We start from the raw sequence: 16,492 nt of genomic DNA, 5'->3' as shown, positions 1-16,492 counted from the left end.
TAGGAGCCGTTCCTAGCCATAATGCCAGGTTTCATTTGATAGAGATGGTGTGTTATGCCAGTGACCGCTGGGGCTTTGGGTTCGTGTTTGTGCTTGACTGGGTAATGTTTGCTTTTCTGGCAGTGTTGGGCGCTTTTTTCCATAACCCCTCATGGCTAGTGTTCCTGTTTCCTCCTCGTAACTCCTCATTTGCCCTTTTGGCTTTCTGAGGCTGTCCCTGCTCTCTCTCTCCATTTAGTGGGGTAACCTTGTCCCTCTGTCTCTCGTTAGTGGGGTAACCCTGTCCCTCTGTCTCTCGTTAGTGGGGTAACCCTGTCCCTCTGTCTCTCGGTAGTGGGGTAACCCTGTCCCTCTGTCTCTCGTTAGTGGGGTAACCCTGTCCCTCTGTCTCTCGGTAGTGGGGTAACCCTGTCCCTCTGTCTCCCTGTAATGGGGTAACCCTGTCCCTCTGTCTCTCGTTAGTGGGGTAACCCTGTCCCTCTGTCTCCCTGTAATGGGGTAACCCTGTCCCTCTGTCTCTCGTTAGTGGGGTAACCCTGTCCCTCTGTCTCTCGTTAGTGGGGTAACCCTGTCCCTCTGTCTCTCTGTAATGGGGTAACCCTGTCCCTCTGTCTCTCTGTAATGGGGTAACCCTGTCCCTCTGTCTCTCGGTAGTGGGGTAACCCTGTCCCTCTGTCTCTCGGTAGTGGGGTAACCCTGTCCCTCTCTCTCTCAGTGTGAGTATGGAGCAGTGTGAGAGTGCGGCCTCACTCCTGGCCTCCGTGCGGGAGCAGGAGGTGCAGTTTGAGCGCCTGACTCGGGCTCTGGAGGAGGAGAGGAGGCGAGTCGGACACTCCAGCCCCCTTCCCCGCTCCCTCCCCAGTCCACAGGTAACGTTTCCCTCCTCGCCCCCCCCTCCCCCCCACAAAAACCATCACTCCATCCTGGGGGCGTCCACCCGTTCATCCCAGCATCCTGCACGGTGCCCCTCCACTCCATGGCCCCCTCAACACCAAACCTCATCAACCCATCATCCCCCCGGCCCCCCGGCCCCCTCCCCCCGGGTCACCATTCTACCCTCCCTCACCTCTGTCACCCAGGTGTCCCCTGTACCCCAGTCTCTTCCCTCATTCTCTCCATCAGAAGTGTGAAATATGTTGAAAACACTGTGTTTGGGGAGATGTAGTTGGCCTGGTGTTGGTGTGTGTATCCTAGTCTTTGCACTGTACCCAGGCTTTCAGAAGTCACTGTGGGTTAGAGCTTTCTCCCTAGGCAGTAATGGGAAAAGCCCTTCCTGGCACCGTCCACACACTGCTTTGCTGTGTTGTATTAACAAATTGCACTGTGCACAGACTGACTGACACCGTTCAACATGCTAATCTCTGTCTGTGTGAGCTCTCAAAAGCTTTTGTGTGCTGTGTTTTATGAACAGTGCTCCCTGCCTCCCCCCTGTGACCAGAATTAGTACTGCACCTGGATACAGGAAGTGCTTTCATGCCCAGTAAAAAGGAGCTCATGAGTGACGGCAGTCCTGACTGCAGTGGCATCAGCTCTGCTTATTTCAATTGGAGCCTCATCGCAGCATAAACACACAAAAGTGTGTTTAATGTGCTTTATATTACAATCAGGCTACAGATCATCTACATGTTGCAAATACGTCTGTCCTTTCTTGTGCTTTGTATGTCTTTAATCTGAGAAGCAGATATACTTGACTCCATAACCGTCACCGTGGCTACCTTTCCCAGTGAAATTAACTTCCATGCTCATACACTGACACATTGACCATTTGCTGTGTAACCCCAGGAATACATTTACAGTGGAAGGCTGTAAAGTCAACTGCTTCCATAATATTAGCATCATGCTATCCATTGTTGTGTTTGACCTGTTTTATGTTGTGTGTGTGTGTGTGTCTGCATGTATGCGTGTGTGTGTGTGTGTGTGTGTGTGTGTGTGTGTGCGCGTATGTGCGCACGCATTGAAATCCCATTTCCTTTCAGTAACTTGTCTTGCAGGTGCCTTCATTTTCACTCAGTCTCCTCAGACTCTGCCTGAAAGATAAACTGATCTCAGACAAGCTGAACGTGACAGTGTGTGAGATCCTAATCCTCACGTCTCTGCCTCTCCCTCCCACAGAACGGCCGCGTTGTTGGTGATGTGGACATCGAGAGACTGAAACTGAGCGACTCTTACATCAACGGAACACAGGTACCTGTGAGAGAGTGTCTGCGTTCAGCCGTTAGCCCCATCTCGACACTGCCTAAACCGACCTCAGGGCACTGTTAGCATGCTTAGCATGTTTTAGCGTGGCTGACACTCAGATGATTTCCGGATGAAGTACTGAGCACTCAGATGTTCACTGAAGTGAATAATGGCGTCACAAAACCAGAATCAACGAGGTCACCAGCTCAGCATGGTGCTTTAGCTCATAGATGTAGAAGTTGGTTCATGTGCTTTAGCTGTAGGAATATCCGGGTGTGGGCCAGGGTTGGGTTTCTCAGTACGGGAAGTTAGACCCTGGGCATGCTTGTGTCTCTCAGTACAGGATGTTGGACCCGGGGCATGTTGTGGAGGAGACTTACACTGTGGAAGAGGACCCACAGGAGGCCCCCTCTGTCGTCTCCGTGGAGACCGGCGAGGATGGAACCACGCGTCGTACAGAAACCACGGTACGTGTGGCCGCACCTGAGCGCATCGGAGGAGTCATTCCTGTGGAGACATTCTCACGGAGAGGGAGAGGGAGAGGGAGAGGGAGAGGGGGAGACAGTGAGACAGAGAAACGGCTGTAATCGGCAGTGCTTTCGGTGCCTCCTCCTCAGGTGAAGAAGGTGGTGAAGACGGTCACCACGCGCACGGTCATTCCCTCAGTGTCTGACACGCTGTCCCTGGATGGGGGCGGCTCCGTCACGGGAGGGGGCGGTTACGCCGCCACCCTCGACCGCGTCTACAGACAGGGGGGAGGAGACTACCCCACCGCCACGGTGCCCCGAAACTACCACTACGGCCCCTCGGCGGGCTACGACGACTACAGGACGGGCCCTCCCCCGGAACCCTATGCCAGCTTGAGCAGGGGGGCGCGCATGGACGAGCGATACAGGTGAGAGAGTGCTGTCTGAGTGCGTCCGTGTTCTCCCTCTCACGCTCTGGCTCTCTGTCACGCCCTCCCCTCTGTCACTCATGTATCGCCCCCCCCCCCCCCCCCCCCCCCCCGGCGCACTGCTGCTGTAATCTCGGGCCCCGCATTGCCTCAGTAAATATCCAGCTGTATAAATGGATAAAATAGATGATATGTTAAGAAAAACTGCTAAGTGACAGTAGTGTAATGTAATGTTCTTTTGCCCTCACTTGGTTCTCTGCTCTCTGTGCTTAAGTGCTTGTACTTGTGCTTCCCTTTTCATGTTATCATGCTGCTGTCTGCCTCTCTGTGTGTGTGTGTGTGTGTGTGTGTGTGTGTGTGTGTGTGTCTCTGTCTCTGTGTGTCTCTGTGTGTGTGTGTGTGTGTGTGTGTGTGTGTGTGTAACGGCCTCTCTCCCCTCCCCCGCAGGCCGGTGGACGGGTACCGCACGCTGGACTCGGGGTACCGGGCCCCCAGCCGGCAGCAGCTGGACCCGTACGCCGCGCAGCCGCAGGTGCGCATGGGCAGCGCCATGGAGCTGTCGGCCATGCAGCGATTCGTCCCCGAGCCGTACGGCCTGGAGGACGACCAGCGCAGCCTGGGCTACGACGACATGGACTACAGCATGGGCCCGCCCCCCATGCACCCGGGGTACGGCACCGTGCCCCGGCTGGCCACCGGGGGGGGCGGCCTGGACCGCCGCAGACTCAGGTGAGAACACAGCGGACTGGGTGAGGGAGTTGGATGAGGCGAGGTTACTAGGAACTAGTGTCCCTTTTTCGTATCTAGGACTGATGATCTAACATTACTGTGACAGTGGTTAGATGACTGTTACTGTGTGAATTGCTCTTAATCAGTGTGGTGCTGCGGTGTTGCTTGAAGCGCCTCATCTCTCCTCTCCTCTCAGGAGCTGTGAGGACACTTTGGATGGGGACCTGGGTGGGGGAGACCCCTACTGCTGGGGCGCCCCCATGACTCAGATGGAGAGGGGCAGCATGGCCTCGCTGGACAGCACCCTGCGGAAGGGGGGCCCCCAAACGGCCTGGAGGCAGCCGGAGCTGCCCGAGGTCATCGCCATGCTCAACTACCGCCTGGACCCAGTGAAGAGCAACGCCGCCGCCTTCCTGCAGCACCTTACCTTCAAAAACGACAAGGTAACGGCCAGCACCTCACCTTTAATAATGACACACTGCACCTCACCTTTAATAATGACACACTGCACCTCACCTTCAAAAACGACAAGGTAACGGCCAGCACCTCACCTTTAATAATGACACACTGCACCTACCTTTAAGAACGACAAGGTAATACCTCACCTGTACGAATGACACACAACATCTCACCTTTAAGAACGACAAGGTAACGCCTAACCTGTGAGAATGATGCACTACACATCGCCTTTAAGAACATGGTAACAGGTGGGAGAAAGGTACACCCCAGTTTTTAGAAGGAAAGGCATCCTACGCTGATCTGAGGTCAGGAGCAGCCGCCGTATTCATGCTCCCTGCCCCCCCTCTAGGTGAAATCGGAGGTGCGCCGTCTGAAGGGGATCCCCATCCTGGTCTCCCTGCTGGACAACCCCAAAAAGGAGGTGCACCACGCGGCCTGCGGGGCGCTGAAGAACATCTCCTACGGCCGCGACCCCGACAACAAGATCGCCATCAAGAACTGTGACGGCGTGCCGGCGCTGGTGCGGCTTCTGAGGAAGACCTACAACCCCGAGCTCATCGACACCATCTCCGGTAACGCCCCTCTGTCTGACACACTCCCTCACTAACGCTCCCCTGGGTTTAAAATTCACCCCCTATGACAGTGTGCAATGTCTTCTCTACCCCCCTTGCGGCCCCTTCCACATGATCAGCCATTTTGAGAGAGTTCCTGTCCTGTTGCTTGGTGATCTGTACCCTGCCCCAGTGGGGCCTGTGAATAGCCTTGGTGGCCAGTCCAGGGACTGGAAGCGCAACACAACTGTCATAAATTAATTTGCAGATGATTTTTTTGTTTGGGAGATAACTGTTTCGTGTCGCTGTTGACAACGTGTTGACGAGGTGGCAGTGTAGCATCATGGTAAGGAGCAGGGCTTGTAACCAGAAGGTTGGTGGTTTGATTCCCTGTTGGGGTATGGCTGCTGTACACTTGGGCAAGACCCACAATTTCCCCAGTAAATATCCAGCTGTGTAAATGGATGGCATGTAACATTTGTACCCTATGTGAGTCGCTCTGGATAAGAGCATCTGCTAACTGACTAATGTAATTCAGTGTAGCATCACTGGTGATAAGGGAAGGTTGGCTTGCTGTACGGTATTTTCGGCGGTGATGATGGTGGTGATGAGGACGAGGATGAAGATGACCTGTGTCTCTCAGGCACCTTGTGGAACCTGTCCTCTCACGACGCGGTGAAGATGGAGATCGTGGACCACGCCCTGCATGCGCTGGTGGATGAGGTGATGGTGCCGCTGTCTGGCTGGGATGCGGAGAGAGGCGGAGGAGGGGGAGGAGGAGATGAGAGCTGCAAGCCAAAACATTTGGAACGGGAGACGGCCCTCACCAACACTGCAGGCTGCCTGAGGTAGGCACGCACACACACTCGCTCTTTCTCACACACTCACACTGTCTCTCTCTCTCTCACACGCACACAGAGCAGACTGACTGAGGTAGGCACGCACACACACTCGCTCTTTCTCACACACTCACACGGTCTCTCTCTCTCTCTCACACGCACACAGAGCAGACTGACTGAGGTAGGCACGCACACACACTCGCTCTTTCTCACACACTCACACGGTCTCTCTCTCTCTCTCACACGCACACAGAGCAGACTGACTGAGGTAGGCACGCACACACACTCGCTCTTTCTCACACACTCACACGGTCTCTCTCTCTCTCTCACACGCACACAGAGCAGACTGACTGAGGTAGGCACGCACACAAACTCGCTCTTTCTCACACACTCACACGGTCTCTCTCTCTCTCTCACACGCACACAGAGCAGACTGACTGAGGTAGGCACGCACACACACTCGCTCTTTCTCACACACTCACACGGTCTCTCTCTCTCTCTCACACGCACACAGAGCAGACTGACTGAGGTAGGCACGCACACACACTCGCTCTTTCTCACACACTCACACTGTCTCTCTCTCTCTCACACGCACACAGAGCAGACTGACTGAGGTAGGCACGCACACACACTCGCTCTTTCTCACACACTCACACTGTCTCTCTCTCTCTCTCACGCACACAGAGCAGACTGACTGAGGTAGGCACGCACACACACTCGCTCTTTCTCACACACTCACACTGTCTCTCTCTCTCTCACACGCACACAGAGCAGACTGACTGAGGTAGGCACGCACACACACTCGCTCTTTCTCACACACTCACACTGTCTCTCTCTCTCTCACACGCACACAGAGCAGACTGACTGAGGTAGGCACGCACACACACTCGCTCTTTCTCACACACTCACACTGTCTCTCTCTCTCTCTCACGCACACAGAGCAGACTGACTGAGGTAGGCACGCACACACACTCGCTCTTTCTCACACACTCACACTGTCTCTCTCTCTCTCACACGCACACAGAGCAGACTGACTGAGGTAGGCACGCACACACACTCGCTCTTTCTCACACACTCACACTGTCTCTCTCTCTCTCACACGCACACAGAGCAGACTGACTGAGGTAGGCACGCACACACACTCCCTTGCTCTCTCTCACACACATGCGCACACGCACTCTCGCTTTCTCTCTCTCACACACACACACACACACACACACACACACACACACACAGCATGCTGAGTGAGGTAGGTACAGACTCTCGCAGGAAGAGCAGTCATGTGGCATTGGGGTGGGGGATGTGACCTCAGTGACTCTGGGATATTTAGAGATGGAGCCTCAGAGAGTGAGGAAGTGTGAATGCTAGCAGTGTGAAGTCTGTAGAGGAATTTAGGGGAAGGTCATGCTGACTGAAACAGTTTTTACCCAGGTGCAAAAATGGATTTGCACTAAACAGTTTTTTGTTTTTAGTTTCTGCAAATAATATGTTGTATCACTCATTTTTCTCCAGTAATTTCCAAATATTAAGAGATTTGTCAGATGTTAAAACTTAAAAAAATGTAAGAAATGAGAAAAATGGTGTCCATCCTAGAAAAAGGTTTTTCGGGTGATTTTTCTAATCAGATTGAATACAGTATTTATCTTTACATAACGTATACCATTATGTGATTATAAGGGTTGCCTGTTACTAATTGTGTACACTTTTGAAGTGTCTTATGAGAGAATCTCAGTGAGAAGTGGGGTGTGGTTCGGGCAGCTGTGAATGGGTCATCCCTCCTCTCTCAGGAACGTGAGCTCTGAGCGCAGCGAGGCCAGGAGGAAGCTGAGGGAATGCACGGGATTGGTCGACTCGCTCATGTACATCGTCCAAGCGCAGATCGACCGCAAAGACGTGGACAACAAGGTACCGAAGCTTAACCGCATACCCGTTTCCCCTGCCGGTGGTCCTCCTCGTCTCCTCCTCTTCTTTGTCCAGCCTAGCTCTTCCCCCTGTGCGTGCGTGCGTGCGTGCGTGCGTGCGTGCGTGCGTGCGTGCGTGCGCGCATGTCCATATGTATGTCCTTGAAAAAAGAAACATGGTTTTCACTAACAGTGCTCTATTCTAGAGGCAGTAGCAGACCAGCTGGCACCCAGCACCTGGTTCTGAGTGTTGCCTCATTCTCTCCGTCTCTCTCTCTCCCTCTCCCTCTCTCTTCCTCTCCCCTTCACAGCTGGTAGAGAACTGCATGTGTCTGCTGAGGAATCTGTCCTATCAGGTTCACCGGGAGGTGCCAGGGTGTGAACGCTACCAGGACGCCCTGACCCCAAACCAGGGCCAAGCCCCCAGCTCTGCAAACAAGGGTGGCTGCTTTGGTTCACGCAAGGGCAAAGGTCAGTGGCGCCTGTCAGAGGGCAGAGTGGGGGGGGGGGTGTTTGCTAATTTTGGGGCCCCACTGTGGGCCAAAGTCACATTTCGCTGAAAGATCCACTTTTCTCGCATATTTTCTCACAGGATCGGTCTGTAATAACATTAGCGTAACTTCATTACACGGTTAGAACGGGATCTGAGATCACTTGGCCGAGGCTCTGGCAGCCAGCACTTCCTCGGGTTAGAAGGACGGTCGTGCTGTCTGGGACAGTTTCCCTGGGCTCTCAGTTGCTGGTGTAATCGGGGTGTGTGTCATGTGACCTTAATTGGCGGCAGCTTTTGGTGGCTGGGACACTGTTACTATTTCTCATGCTGAATTTTCTCCACAATCTGTCTTCCTCTTCCTCCCTCCCATCCTTTCTCCTGGGTAGACGAGTGGTTTTCCAAAGGTAAGCTTCTCTTTACTCGTGCTGTAAGCTAACACTGACCGCTTTATGAGGCCTGACTGTCATTGCACTGATCGTTATGTACTTGTTTCGGTTTGGGGGCTGTCAAATCTCAGAAGGAGCTTCCACACAATAGTTTTGTTTTATGTACTTACTGTAACCCTTGTGCACGTGCTTTTTTTGGTGCTTGTTACATGGGAAACGTTCTCACTAACCTTCAGTAATGAGGAGCAGTCTGGTATACTTGTGTCCCAGTGTGAAAATAATCAGCCAGTTTGATGGTTCACACACACCAGAGTGTGGCTTACCCCTGATAGGAGTCCTTTCTGAGTCCTGGTCCAATCACAGTGGCTGCAGTTCGAGTTTCAGGCCCCGCCCTCGGGCTGAGCCGCATGTGACTGATAGGCTGATAAACGTTCAGGCCATTAGTGTTGAACACAGCCACATAGTATGGAGGACTAACCGTATTGACAAAACCCTCTCCAGACAAATGTGCACTAACACAAGACATCAGCAGAGGCCTGCTGGATTAGTCATTCTATGAATTAGAGGCGTTTGTCATCTCTTTTGTCTGATTCACAGGTTACTGTACTGTAGTTAATGTTTTAATCTGTCTGCTGTAGAGCTAATCTCTGTGTCTGTGTTTTGTAGCATTAATCTTTAGCCTGCCTGCATTGCGTATGCCTGCCCCCATTAGTGTTAGCCTGTGCGTGTGTTAGCCTGTGCGTGTGTTAGCCTGTGCGTGTGTTAGCCTGTGCGTGTGTTAGCCTGTGCGTGTGTTAGCGAGCGAGCGTGTGTGTGCGTGTGTGTGCGTGCGTGTGCGTGCGTGTGCGTGCGTGTGCGTGCGTGTGTGTGCGTGTGTGTGCGTGTGTGTGCGTGTGTGTGCGTGTGTGTGCGTGTGTGTGCGTGTGTGTGAGTGTGTGTGAGTGTGTGTGAGTGTGCGTGAGCGTGTCTCTGCCTGAACATGCTGTGCTCTGCTTCAGGAAAGAAAGACGGAGACGAGGCATCGGCAGACTTGATTGATATTCCAAAGAGGACGACGCCCGCGAAAGGTGATTATAGCACCCCCGAGTCGCCCCCACCCCCCCATGCTGAAACAGTTCTGATGGACTTGCTGGTGTGCGTAGGGAGTGTGACTCAGTGTCTGATCTCTGCCCACTGCAGGCTACGAGCTGCTCTTCCAGCCAGAGGTGGTGCACATCTACACCTCCCTGCTAAAGGAGAGCAAGAACCCCTCAGTCCTGGAGGCGGCGGCGGGGGCCATTCAGAACCTGTGCGCAGGCCGCTGGACTGTGAGTGTCAACATTACAGTACAGTAGCGTACATGGCTGCCCTACCTCAGTCCTGATCTGGTGAAAGTTTGAGTCACTGATACAGGTTTCGGGAGGGCCTCCTCACTCCATAACCATCATTGTATGTAATAAACGGACTGATTCGGTCCATAGTCTGCCCCCACACTGTGCTGTGCTGACCCCTGCTCTCTCTCTCTCTCTCTTTCTCTTTCTCTCGCTTTCTCTCTCTCTCGCTTTCTCTCACTCTCGCTTTCTCTCTCTCTCTCTCTCTCTTTCTCTCTCTCTTTCTCTCTCGCTTTCTCTCTTGCTTTCTCTCTCTCGCTGTTGCTCTCTCTCTCTCTCTCTCTCTCTCTCTCTCTCTCTCTCTTTCTCTCTCTCTCTCTTTCTCTCTCTCTCTCTCGCTCTCTCTCTCTCTCGCTCTCTCTCTCGCTCTCTCGCTCGCTCTCTCTCGCTCGCTCTCTCTCGCTCGCTCTCTCTCTCGCTCTCTCTCTCTCAGTACGGGAAGTATGTGCGTGCCATGGTGCGGGTGGAGAAAGGCCTGCCCATGATGGCGGAGCTGCTGGCTCACGGTAACGACCGTGTGGTGAGGGCCATGTCTGGGGCAATGCGGAACTTGGCCATCGACGCCAGGAACCGGGATCTCCTCGGTGAGTGAATGTCTCCACGCCTTTCTGTCCTCACCATTCATCATGCTCCTGTTTGCAATGGTAGCTGTCTGCCCATGGCTCAAATAAACCCTCATACTCTCCATAGTTGAATAAATTCCTCTTCTTTTTAGTCTGTCATGCCACTGTATTTTGGTTGTTAATCTATGGCAGCCTCACTACTTTTTGCTGCAGTTTCACAAGAAATGGTAATATCTTACAGGAAATGGCTGACTTTTACTGGCACGGTTTGTGATTGAATGGTTTCATTTCATTGGCTGTGGGCAGTACCCCACTGCCAGGCTAACTCAGCAGTAATCGGCAATAATGTCAGGACTCGCCGATAATTACTTACAGCTTTAAGGCGGCCGAAAGAGCAATTATCTTCACTTATTGAGCGCACTACACAGTGTAAGGTGTGAAGCTGAGGAGTGGTCTCGGAGTGAGTGCAGTTTGACCAGGGATCCTGTTAAACGTGCAGCCACTGGGAATGGCAGTTCAGGCAAATCATAATCCATAATTGTTGTCATGTGTGCTCGGCACTATGGGTATGATTTCAAGGCTGAAATCATAACATGAGCACTAGGCATTATGGGTGAAGAGACAGGGAGGAGTGGGCCTGGATTGTCGATTGTCATAGCCAGTCGCTCTTGTTGAAGGGTGTGATTTCGTCCTTAAACTGAGGTGTAGGTTCAGGATCAGGGTTCACAGGGTGACGGTTCTCTCTCGGGCCCGCAGGGAAGCACGCGGTGCCCCACCTGGTGGCCAACCTGCCGGGCGGGGGGCAGCAGCAGCCGGCGCGGGCGCTGTCGGAGGAGACGGTGGTGTCGGTGCTCAGCACGCTGGCCGAGGTGCTGGGCTCCGGTGTAGAGGCGGCCAAGACGCTGCGCGCCTCACAGGGCATCGAGAGGCTGGTGCTCATCAACAAGGACGGGTGAGAGGGGGTGGGGGTACGAGGGGGGTCAGGGGGTGAGACAGAGGGGTACGGGGGGGTCGGGGTGAGAGGAGGGGTACGGGGGGGTCAGGGGGTGGGACAGAGGGGTACGGGGGGGTCGGGGTGAGAGGAGGGGTACGGGGGGGTCAGGGGGTGGGACAGAGGGGTACGGGGGGGTCAGGGGGTGAGAGGAGGGGTACGGGGGGGTCAGGGGGTGGGACAGAGGGGTACGGGGGGGTCAGGGGGTGAGAGGAGGGGTACGGGGGGGGTTGGGGAATGGGCTCTGAATGTAGCGAAGGAGAGTGAGAAAGAGGAATGGAAGGAGAGAGAGGACTGTGATAAAGGAACCGTAGAAAGCGTGAGCGGGTAAACGCTGTGATGTAAGGGGGCCCTGACGGAGCAGTTCCTCCGCTCGCCCCACAGGAACCGGTCGGACCGCGAGGTGCGGGGGGCGGGGCAGGTGCTGCAGATCGTCTGGGGCCACAAGGAGCTGCGGCGCACGCTGGAGAAGGACGGCTGGAAGAAGAGCGACTTCGCGGTCAACCTCAACCCCCCCGCCGGCAGCACCCGCGACAACGGCGGCTACGAGGACAGCACCCTGCCCCTCATCGACAGAGGTGAGCGGGGTGAGCCCCGGCCGTCGCACGGCCTTCACGCCGCGAGGCTGCGGCCCTCCCGGGTGCTGTGTCACGGCTTTACCACTGTGCGAGATGACAGTACTGTAAAGTACTTGTTAGATTATTTCACATTACATTATTGGCATTTAGCTGACGCTCTTATCCAGAGCGACTAACATCAGGTATAGATTTTTATGTTATCCGTTTACACAGCTGGATATTTACTGAGGCAGTTGTGGGTTAAGTACCTTGCCCCACTACAGCAGCAGTGCCCCAGTGGGGAATCGAACAAGCAACGTTTCAGTTGCAAGTTTGGCTCCTTAATCACTATGCTACACTGCCACCCCTATGTTTATTCGGTGATGCTGGTTTGATTCCCCACAGGGGCACTGCTGTTGTGCACTTGGGCAAGGTACTTAACCCACAATTGCCTGAATCGGCCAACTGACAATAATGTGATGTTCTTGCTAGGTGTTTATTTGTGGGCAGCAGTGTGGTGTAGTGGTAAGGAGCAGGGCTCGTAACCAGAAGGTTGCAGGTTCGATCCCGCGTTTGGGCGCTGCTGCTGTGCCCTTGGGTAAGGTACTTACCCCATAATTGCCTCAGTAATTATAAAGCTGTATAAATGGATAAAACTGTGACGCGTTATGTAAGCCGTTTTGCATAAGAGCATCTCCTACTTGACTGTAGTGTAATGCAAAGCCTTAGGTCTGTTCTGTATGAATCTGACTCAACCCCAGGGAGAGCTCAGCTGCCCCACACCTGACCTCTCCAGCGGATCAAACACAAAGGCCTATGAGGCTATGAGAAGGTGGGATTGTGAGTGTGTTAGTGAGTGTCTGTGCATAATGGTGGGTCTGTGTGTCTCTCCAGGAGGGAAGAGTGATCGAGACCGAGACATGATTCCGCTGAACGACATGGGTCCCGGTGAGTCTCAGTAATTCACACATTCTCCGCGGTTCTGTCCTTCGTCCTTTTGGGGGTCTTGCCGGCGCCCCCCTCCCTCCCCGGCCCCGAAGCTCTTTTTTTAAGCACCGCCACAATGCATCCTTTCCTCTCGTCCTCGGGGCTCCCATAGCTTGGGCTTGAGCCGGTCCCTGCTATGCGTCTGTGTGTGTGTGTTACCCTCTCTATCTCCCTCACACTTTCTCCACCCTCCTACGCAGATGCATACTCCACACTGGATAAGCGAGAGAGGAGACACACCCTGGACAACTCTCTCGACATGTCAGACAGGGACGCTGTACAGGTAAGACTCACTTGTGTGCCCCTCCCCCTCCCCCCTATGACCAATGTGAGTTATCCATAGAACTCTGCTCTGATTGGTGCGTTCCTGTGGAAACTGCTGACCCCTTCAAGCTTTCGGTCTCAGTCCACTGTGTGACTGCCCCTGGAGCCTCCTTCACACCGTCCCACTGTGTAACACACTCTCTCGTGTTGCCGTGGCAGCAGCTGATGCAGAGGGCAAAAGCGTAGGGTTCCGATTTGGAATGTTTCCCCCGGGTCAGACGAAGGGCGTGTCTCCCATGCATGTCTCCTGGAGAGGATGTGCAGGGTTTCAGACTGAGGTCAGTTAAACGGGTTTAACTGCGCCGTCAGCCGAATTATTGCGTTAAGTCAAATTGAATTGTTTCATTAACTGGCCTAGAACAGTTCAACAACTAATTAATCTTAATCAATGGAGACGGTTGCCTTAATTTTAGCTTAAAGAAAAAAAAAAAGTGGGGAAAAAATTTTACTTTAGACTTGCAGCACACCACCAGCAATGTGTTTTTTAAAGAGATCTTACTGCAGCTGAGTGTTGGAAAATGTGAGATACAGATCAGTATTCAGTTAAAAGTGAGTGGACCTCAGCTGAAATGGAAACCAGCAGCATGCAGGGCTTGCACCAAGACCTGTATTCCAGTGTTTTATTTTGGAATTTTTTTGTCCCTTTTCACCCTGTTTTTTGGGGATCACAGTTATACTTTTACAACAACACCCTCGGGGGGGGGGGGGGCTCAGGTCAATCCTCTAATACACACGCAGGCAAACGCAAACGTTTTAACACAAGTCCCACAGTGCACTGGCAGGCAGACACTGTTCAGGGGGTAGGTGCGTCTCTCTGGCATCGGCAGAGCGACTTGCAGGCATCCGGATGGCTCGCAGAGCACTGAGAGCACGGTGTGGGAGGAGACTGACATCTGACGTCTGACACATCTGGGCCCCGTCCCCGGGGTTGGGAAGCTCTGCTCCGAGGCTCAGCAGGGACAGCTGAAGCTGACCACAGAGCTGCTTCAGCACAGCTTCTTCCGCTGTCCAACCCCCACCCCCCCGGCACGGCCACCTCGCACAGCACCACAGACACACTCTGTACTCACTAAGGTTTCCCTGGTAACACAGCGACACACTGCCTCACCCACTGAGCTAACACAACTAACCCGCTCGCCTCTTTCTCTCTCTGTTCACTCACCCTTCCTGTTATCCTTACTCCTCCGTTTCCTGTCCTCTCTCTCTCCCCCTCTCTCTCTCCCTCTCTCTCTCTCTCTCTCTCTCTCTCACAGGCTGGCTTGTATGGGAACAGAAAGGGCTCGTTGCCGTTGGTGGACTCTTACGACGGTTAGGCCCTAACCCCCTTCCCTCTTACACACTGCATGTCACCGCATGGTATGTCCGTCACGCAGGCTTTGCCGTCACCGCCAGCATGCGCCCAGTGGCCCTCTGTCTGTCTGTCTGTTCTAATTGTTACGTTTGCAAAACGTGTAATGTCATCGCCCCATCTATCAGAAGGCTCTCTTAGGTGCGAGAGCGTTTGTCTGGCATTGTGGTGACTCTGTCTCAGTGCCGTGGTGATGTACCCTGTCTAGTCAGCTAGAGTTTCAGTATTGCAGGTCAGGCCTTGTAATCCTGATGTCATGTGTCTGTTGCTGTGTTTTGTACACTGGATCGCCACGGCGTTGGCACTTGTCTGTACTACACTGATTGTAGTACATCAGTGGTTTGGAAGTCCAGCGAATCCCCTCTTGTTCTCGTTTCTAACCGTTAAGCCATTTACTAATCCGTTGATGTGGTGCGTCTTCCTTTTGACCTTTTCGGTTGGCACAGCCCGCGCGTAAAGCTGCTGTGAGTCCAGCGATTGTCAGTGTGGGCACAATGCCATTTCAGAACCTGTAACAGGGGGAAGACTGCAGTTCTGAAGCCTGCTTCTCCTCCCCTTTTACCCATGTTGTTTACGTCTCTCTCCATTCTTTCTGCCCCCCCCCTGTTTCTCTCTCTCTCTCCCACAGAAAAACTGATTGTCTGCATTACTGGAGGAGAGCACCCTATTCCCTCTTTCTGTCACTGAGTTTGGGACAGACAACGAAAAATCCTGGAGATCCCTCCCTTCCACCCCCCCTCCCCCTCCCTTCCACCCCCCCTCTCCCCCATCCCCCTCCCTCTCTCATTCCCGTGTCTGCTGCAGGGAGAGGCAGCACCTTCACTTCACGCATTACAGTAACCATGACGACGATGACTGCGAGGCTCTCTCCGCAGGCCTCTGGTGGGTTTGGGCGTGGCAGCCGCACGGAGTCCTCCGTGTTTTCGCTGGACGGCGGCACAGAACGTCCGGTTGCTTGTTTAGGGATTCGGTGAAGGAATGGATTGTGCTTCTGGCCAAACAGAGGTTCAGGTGTTGTGCTGGGCATCCCTCCAGTGTTCCGCATCTGACCCACAGACTGCAGTCCCAGCGGCCCCGTCTTTCCCTTGTCCTCAGGCCACTCAAGAAATGCCAACTTCAGCTCCTGTCTTTCCTGAATACGGCATCTGTCGTATCTGAGGTTTATGCACCATGGCTTTGTTAACCAAAAATGCCCTACGGACTGCGATTAGGTATATGAAGCCGATAGCTTGGGGAAAAGGGGGGTGGAGGGGTGGGGGCGCCTCAGGACAAGCCATGATGTCACTGACCTGGCGGAGTCTGCCACGCCTTCATTCACGATGCCACGCCTGTGATGACCGTAGCAATAACAGTAAAAAAAAAAAAAAAAAAAAAATTATATAAATCCCTTATTTAACGTTGCTCCTCTCAAAGCAATTATCCTGTGACAATCATTTTGATTTTTTTTTTTCCTTTTTGTTTTTTTTTTTTTTTTTTTTTTTTACACTGTTATTGTTATGGTTATTACAAATACATATGAGGATTGCATGTTCTATGATTGTTGTCATTGTTATTATTAATTCTGAATTGCTGTCGTGAAAATGTGTCAGATTGCACCTCATCCGAGAAGAAATTTATTTTTGAATATTTCCAGGATATAAATATATATATTTTGACTTTTAAAGCCTTGTTTTAAAGTTTAGGGAGGTTCATTCTTTTTTTTTTTTTTTTTTTAAATGCAATTTTGTGTTTGTTTCCATACACCTCCTTCTTTCCCTCCATTTTTCTTCCTCCTGTCCTCCTTTTCTCCTTCTCTTCTACCTCCTCCCTTCATCCCACCCCCCCCTCTCCTCTCTCCCCCGTAATGCTGTTACTCCAGTCACTCGTGTCCCGTCTGGACTGTGGGGAAGCAACTGATTTTACAGCCAGAATGTCAAAAACG

The 16,492-nt window shown here is 53.0% G+C and overlaps 1 protein-coding gene across 5 annotated transcripts in view; it reads left to right on the top strand.

Moving 5' to 3' along the window:
- LOC118792956 (catenin delta-1-like) overlaps positions 1-15,319 on the top strand; it is a 34,973-nt gene extending 19,654 nt beyond the window's left edge. For 2 of the 5 annotated variants that reach the window (XM_036550859.1, XM_036550858.1), the window contains exons 3-22: positions 716-869; positions 2,113-2,184; positions 2,517-2,645; positions 2,796-3,073; positions 3,521-3,802; positions 3,999-4,245; positions 4,611-4,833; positions 5,456-5,660; positions 7,439-7,556; positions 7,864-8,023; positions 8,432-8,449; positions 9,430-9,498; positions 9,611-9,738; positions 10,235-10,385; positions 11,121-11,316; positions 11,740-11,933; positions 12,807-12,860; positions 13,100-13,182; positions 14,477-14,531; positions 15,200-15,319. In XM_036550859.1, coding sequence (XP_036406752.1) covers positions 723-869; positions 2,113-2,184; positions 2,517-2,645; positions 2,796-3,073; positions 3,521-3,802; positions 3,999-4,245; positions 4,611-4,833; positions 5,456-5,660; positions 7,439-7,556; positions 7,864-8,023; positions 8,432-8,449; positions 9,430-9,498; positions 9,611-9,738; positions 10,235-10,385; positions 11,121-11,316; positions 11,740-11,933; positions 12,807-12,860; positions 13,100-13,182; positions 14,477-14,531; positions 15,200-15,258 — 2,868 coding nt within the window. In that variant the 5' untranslated portion in view covers positions 716-722 and the 3' untranslated portion in view covers positions 15,259-15,319. Of the gene's footprint in view, positions 1-715; positions 870-2,112; positions 2,185-2,516; positions 2,646-2,795; positions 3,074-3,520; positions 3,803-3,998; positions 4,246-4,610; positions 4,834-5,455; positions 5,661-7,438; positions 7,557-7,863; positions 8,024-8,431; positions 8,450-9,429; positions 9,499-9,610; positions 9,739-10,234; positions 10,386-11,120; positions 11,317-11,739; positions 11,934-12,806; positions 12,861-13,099; positions 13,183-14,476; positions 14,580-15,199 lie in introns of those variants that run through there. The other 3 variants (XM_036550862.1, XM_036550863.1, XM_036550861.1) reach the window with 2 other exon arrangements.
- Positions 15,320-16,492: the final 1,173 nt, after the last annotated feature.

The sequence above is a fragment of the Megalops cyprinoides genome, chromosome 18 (genome assembly GCF_013368585.1).
Source record: "Megalops cyprinoides isolate fMegCyp1 chromosome 18, fMegCyp1.pri, whole genome shotgun sequence".
In the NCBI taxonomy this organism is placed as follows: domain Eukaryota; kingdom Metazoa; phylum Chordata; class Actinopteri; order Elopiformes; family Megalopidae; genus Megalops; species Megalops cyprinoides.
Note: the sequence above shows the minus strand (reverse complement) of the source record. Positions and strands in the feature narration are given on the sequence as shown.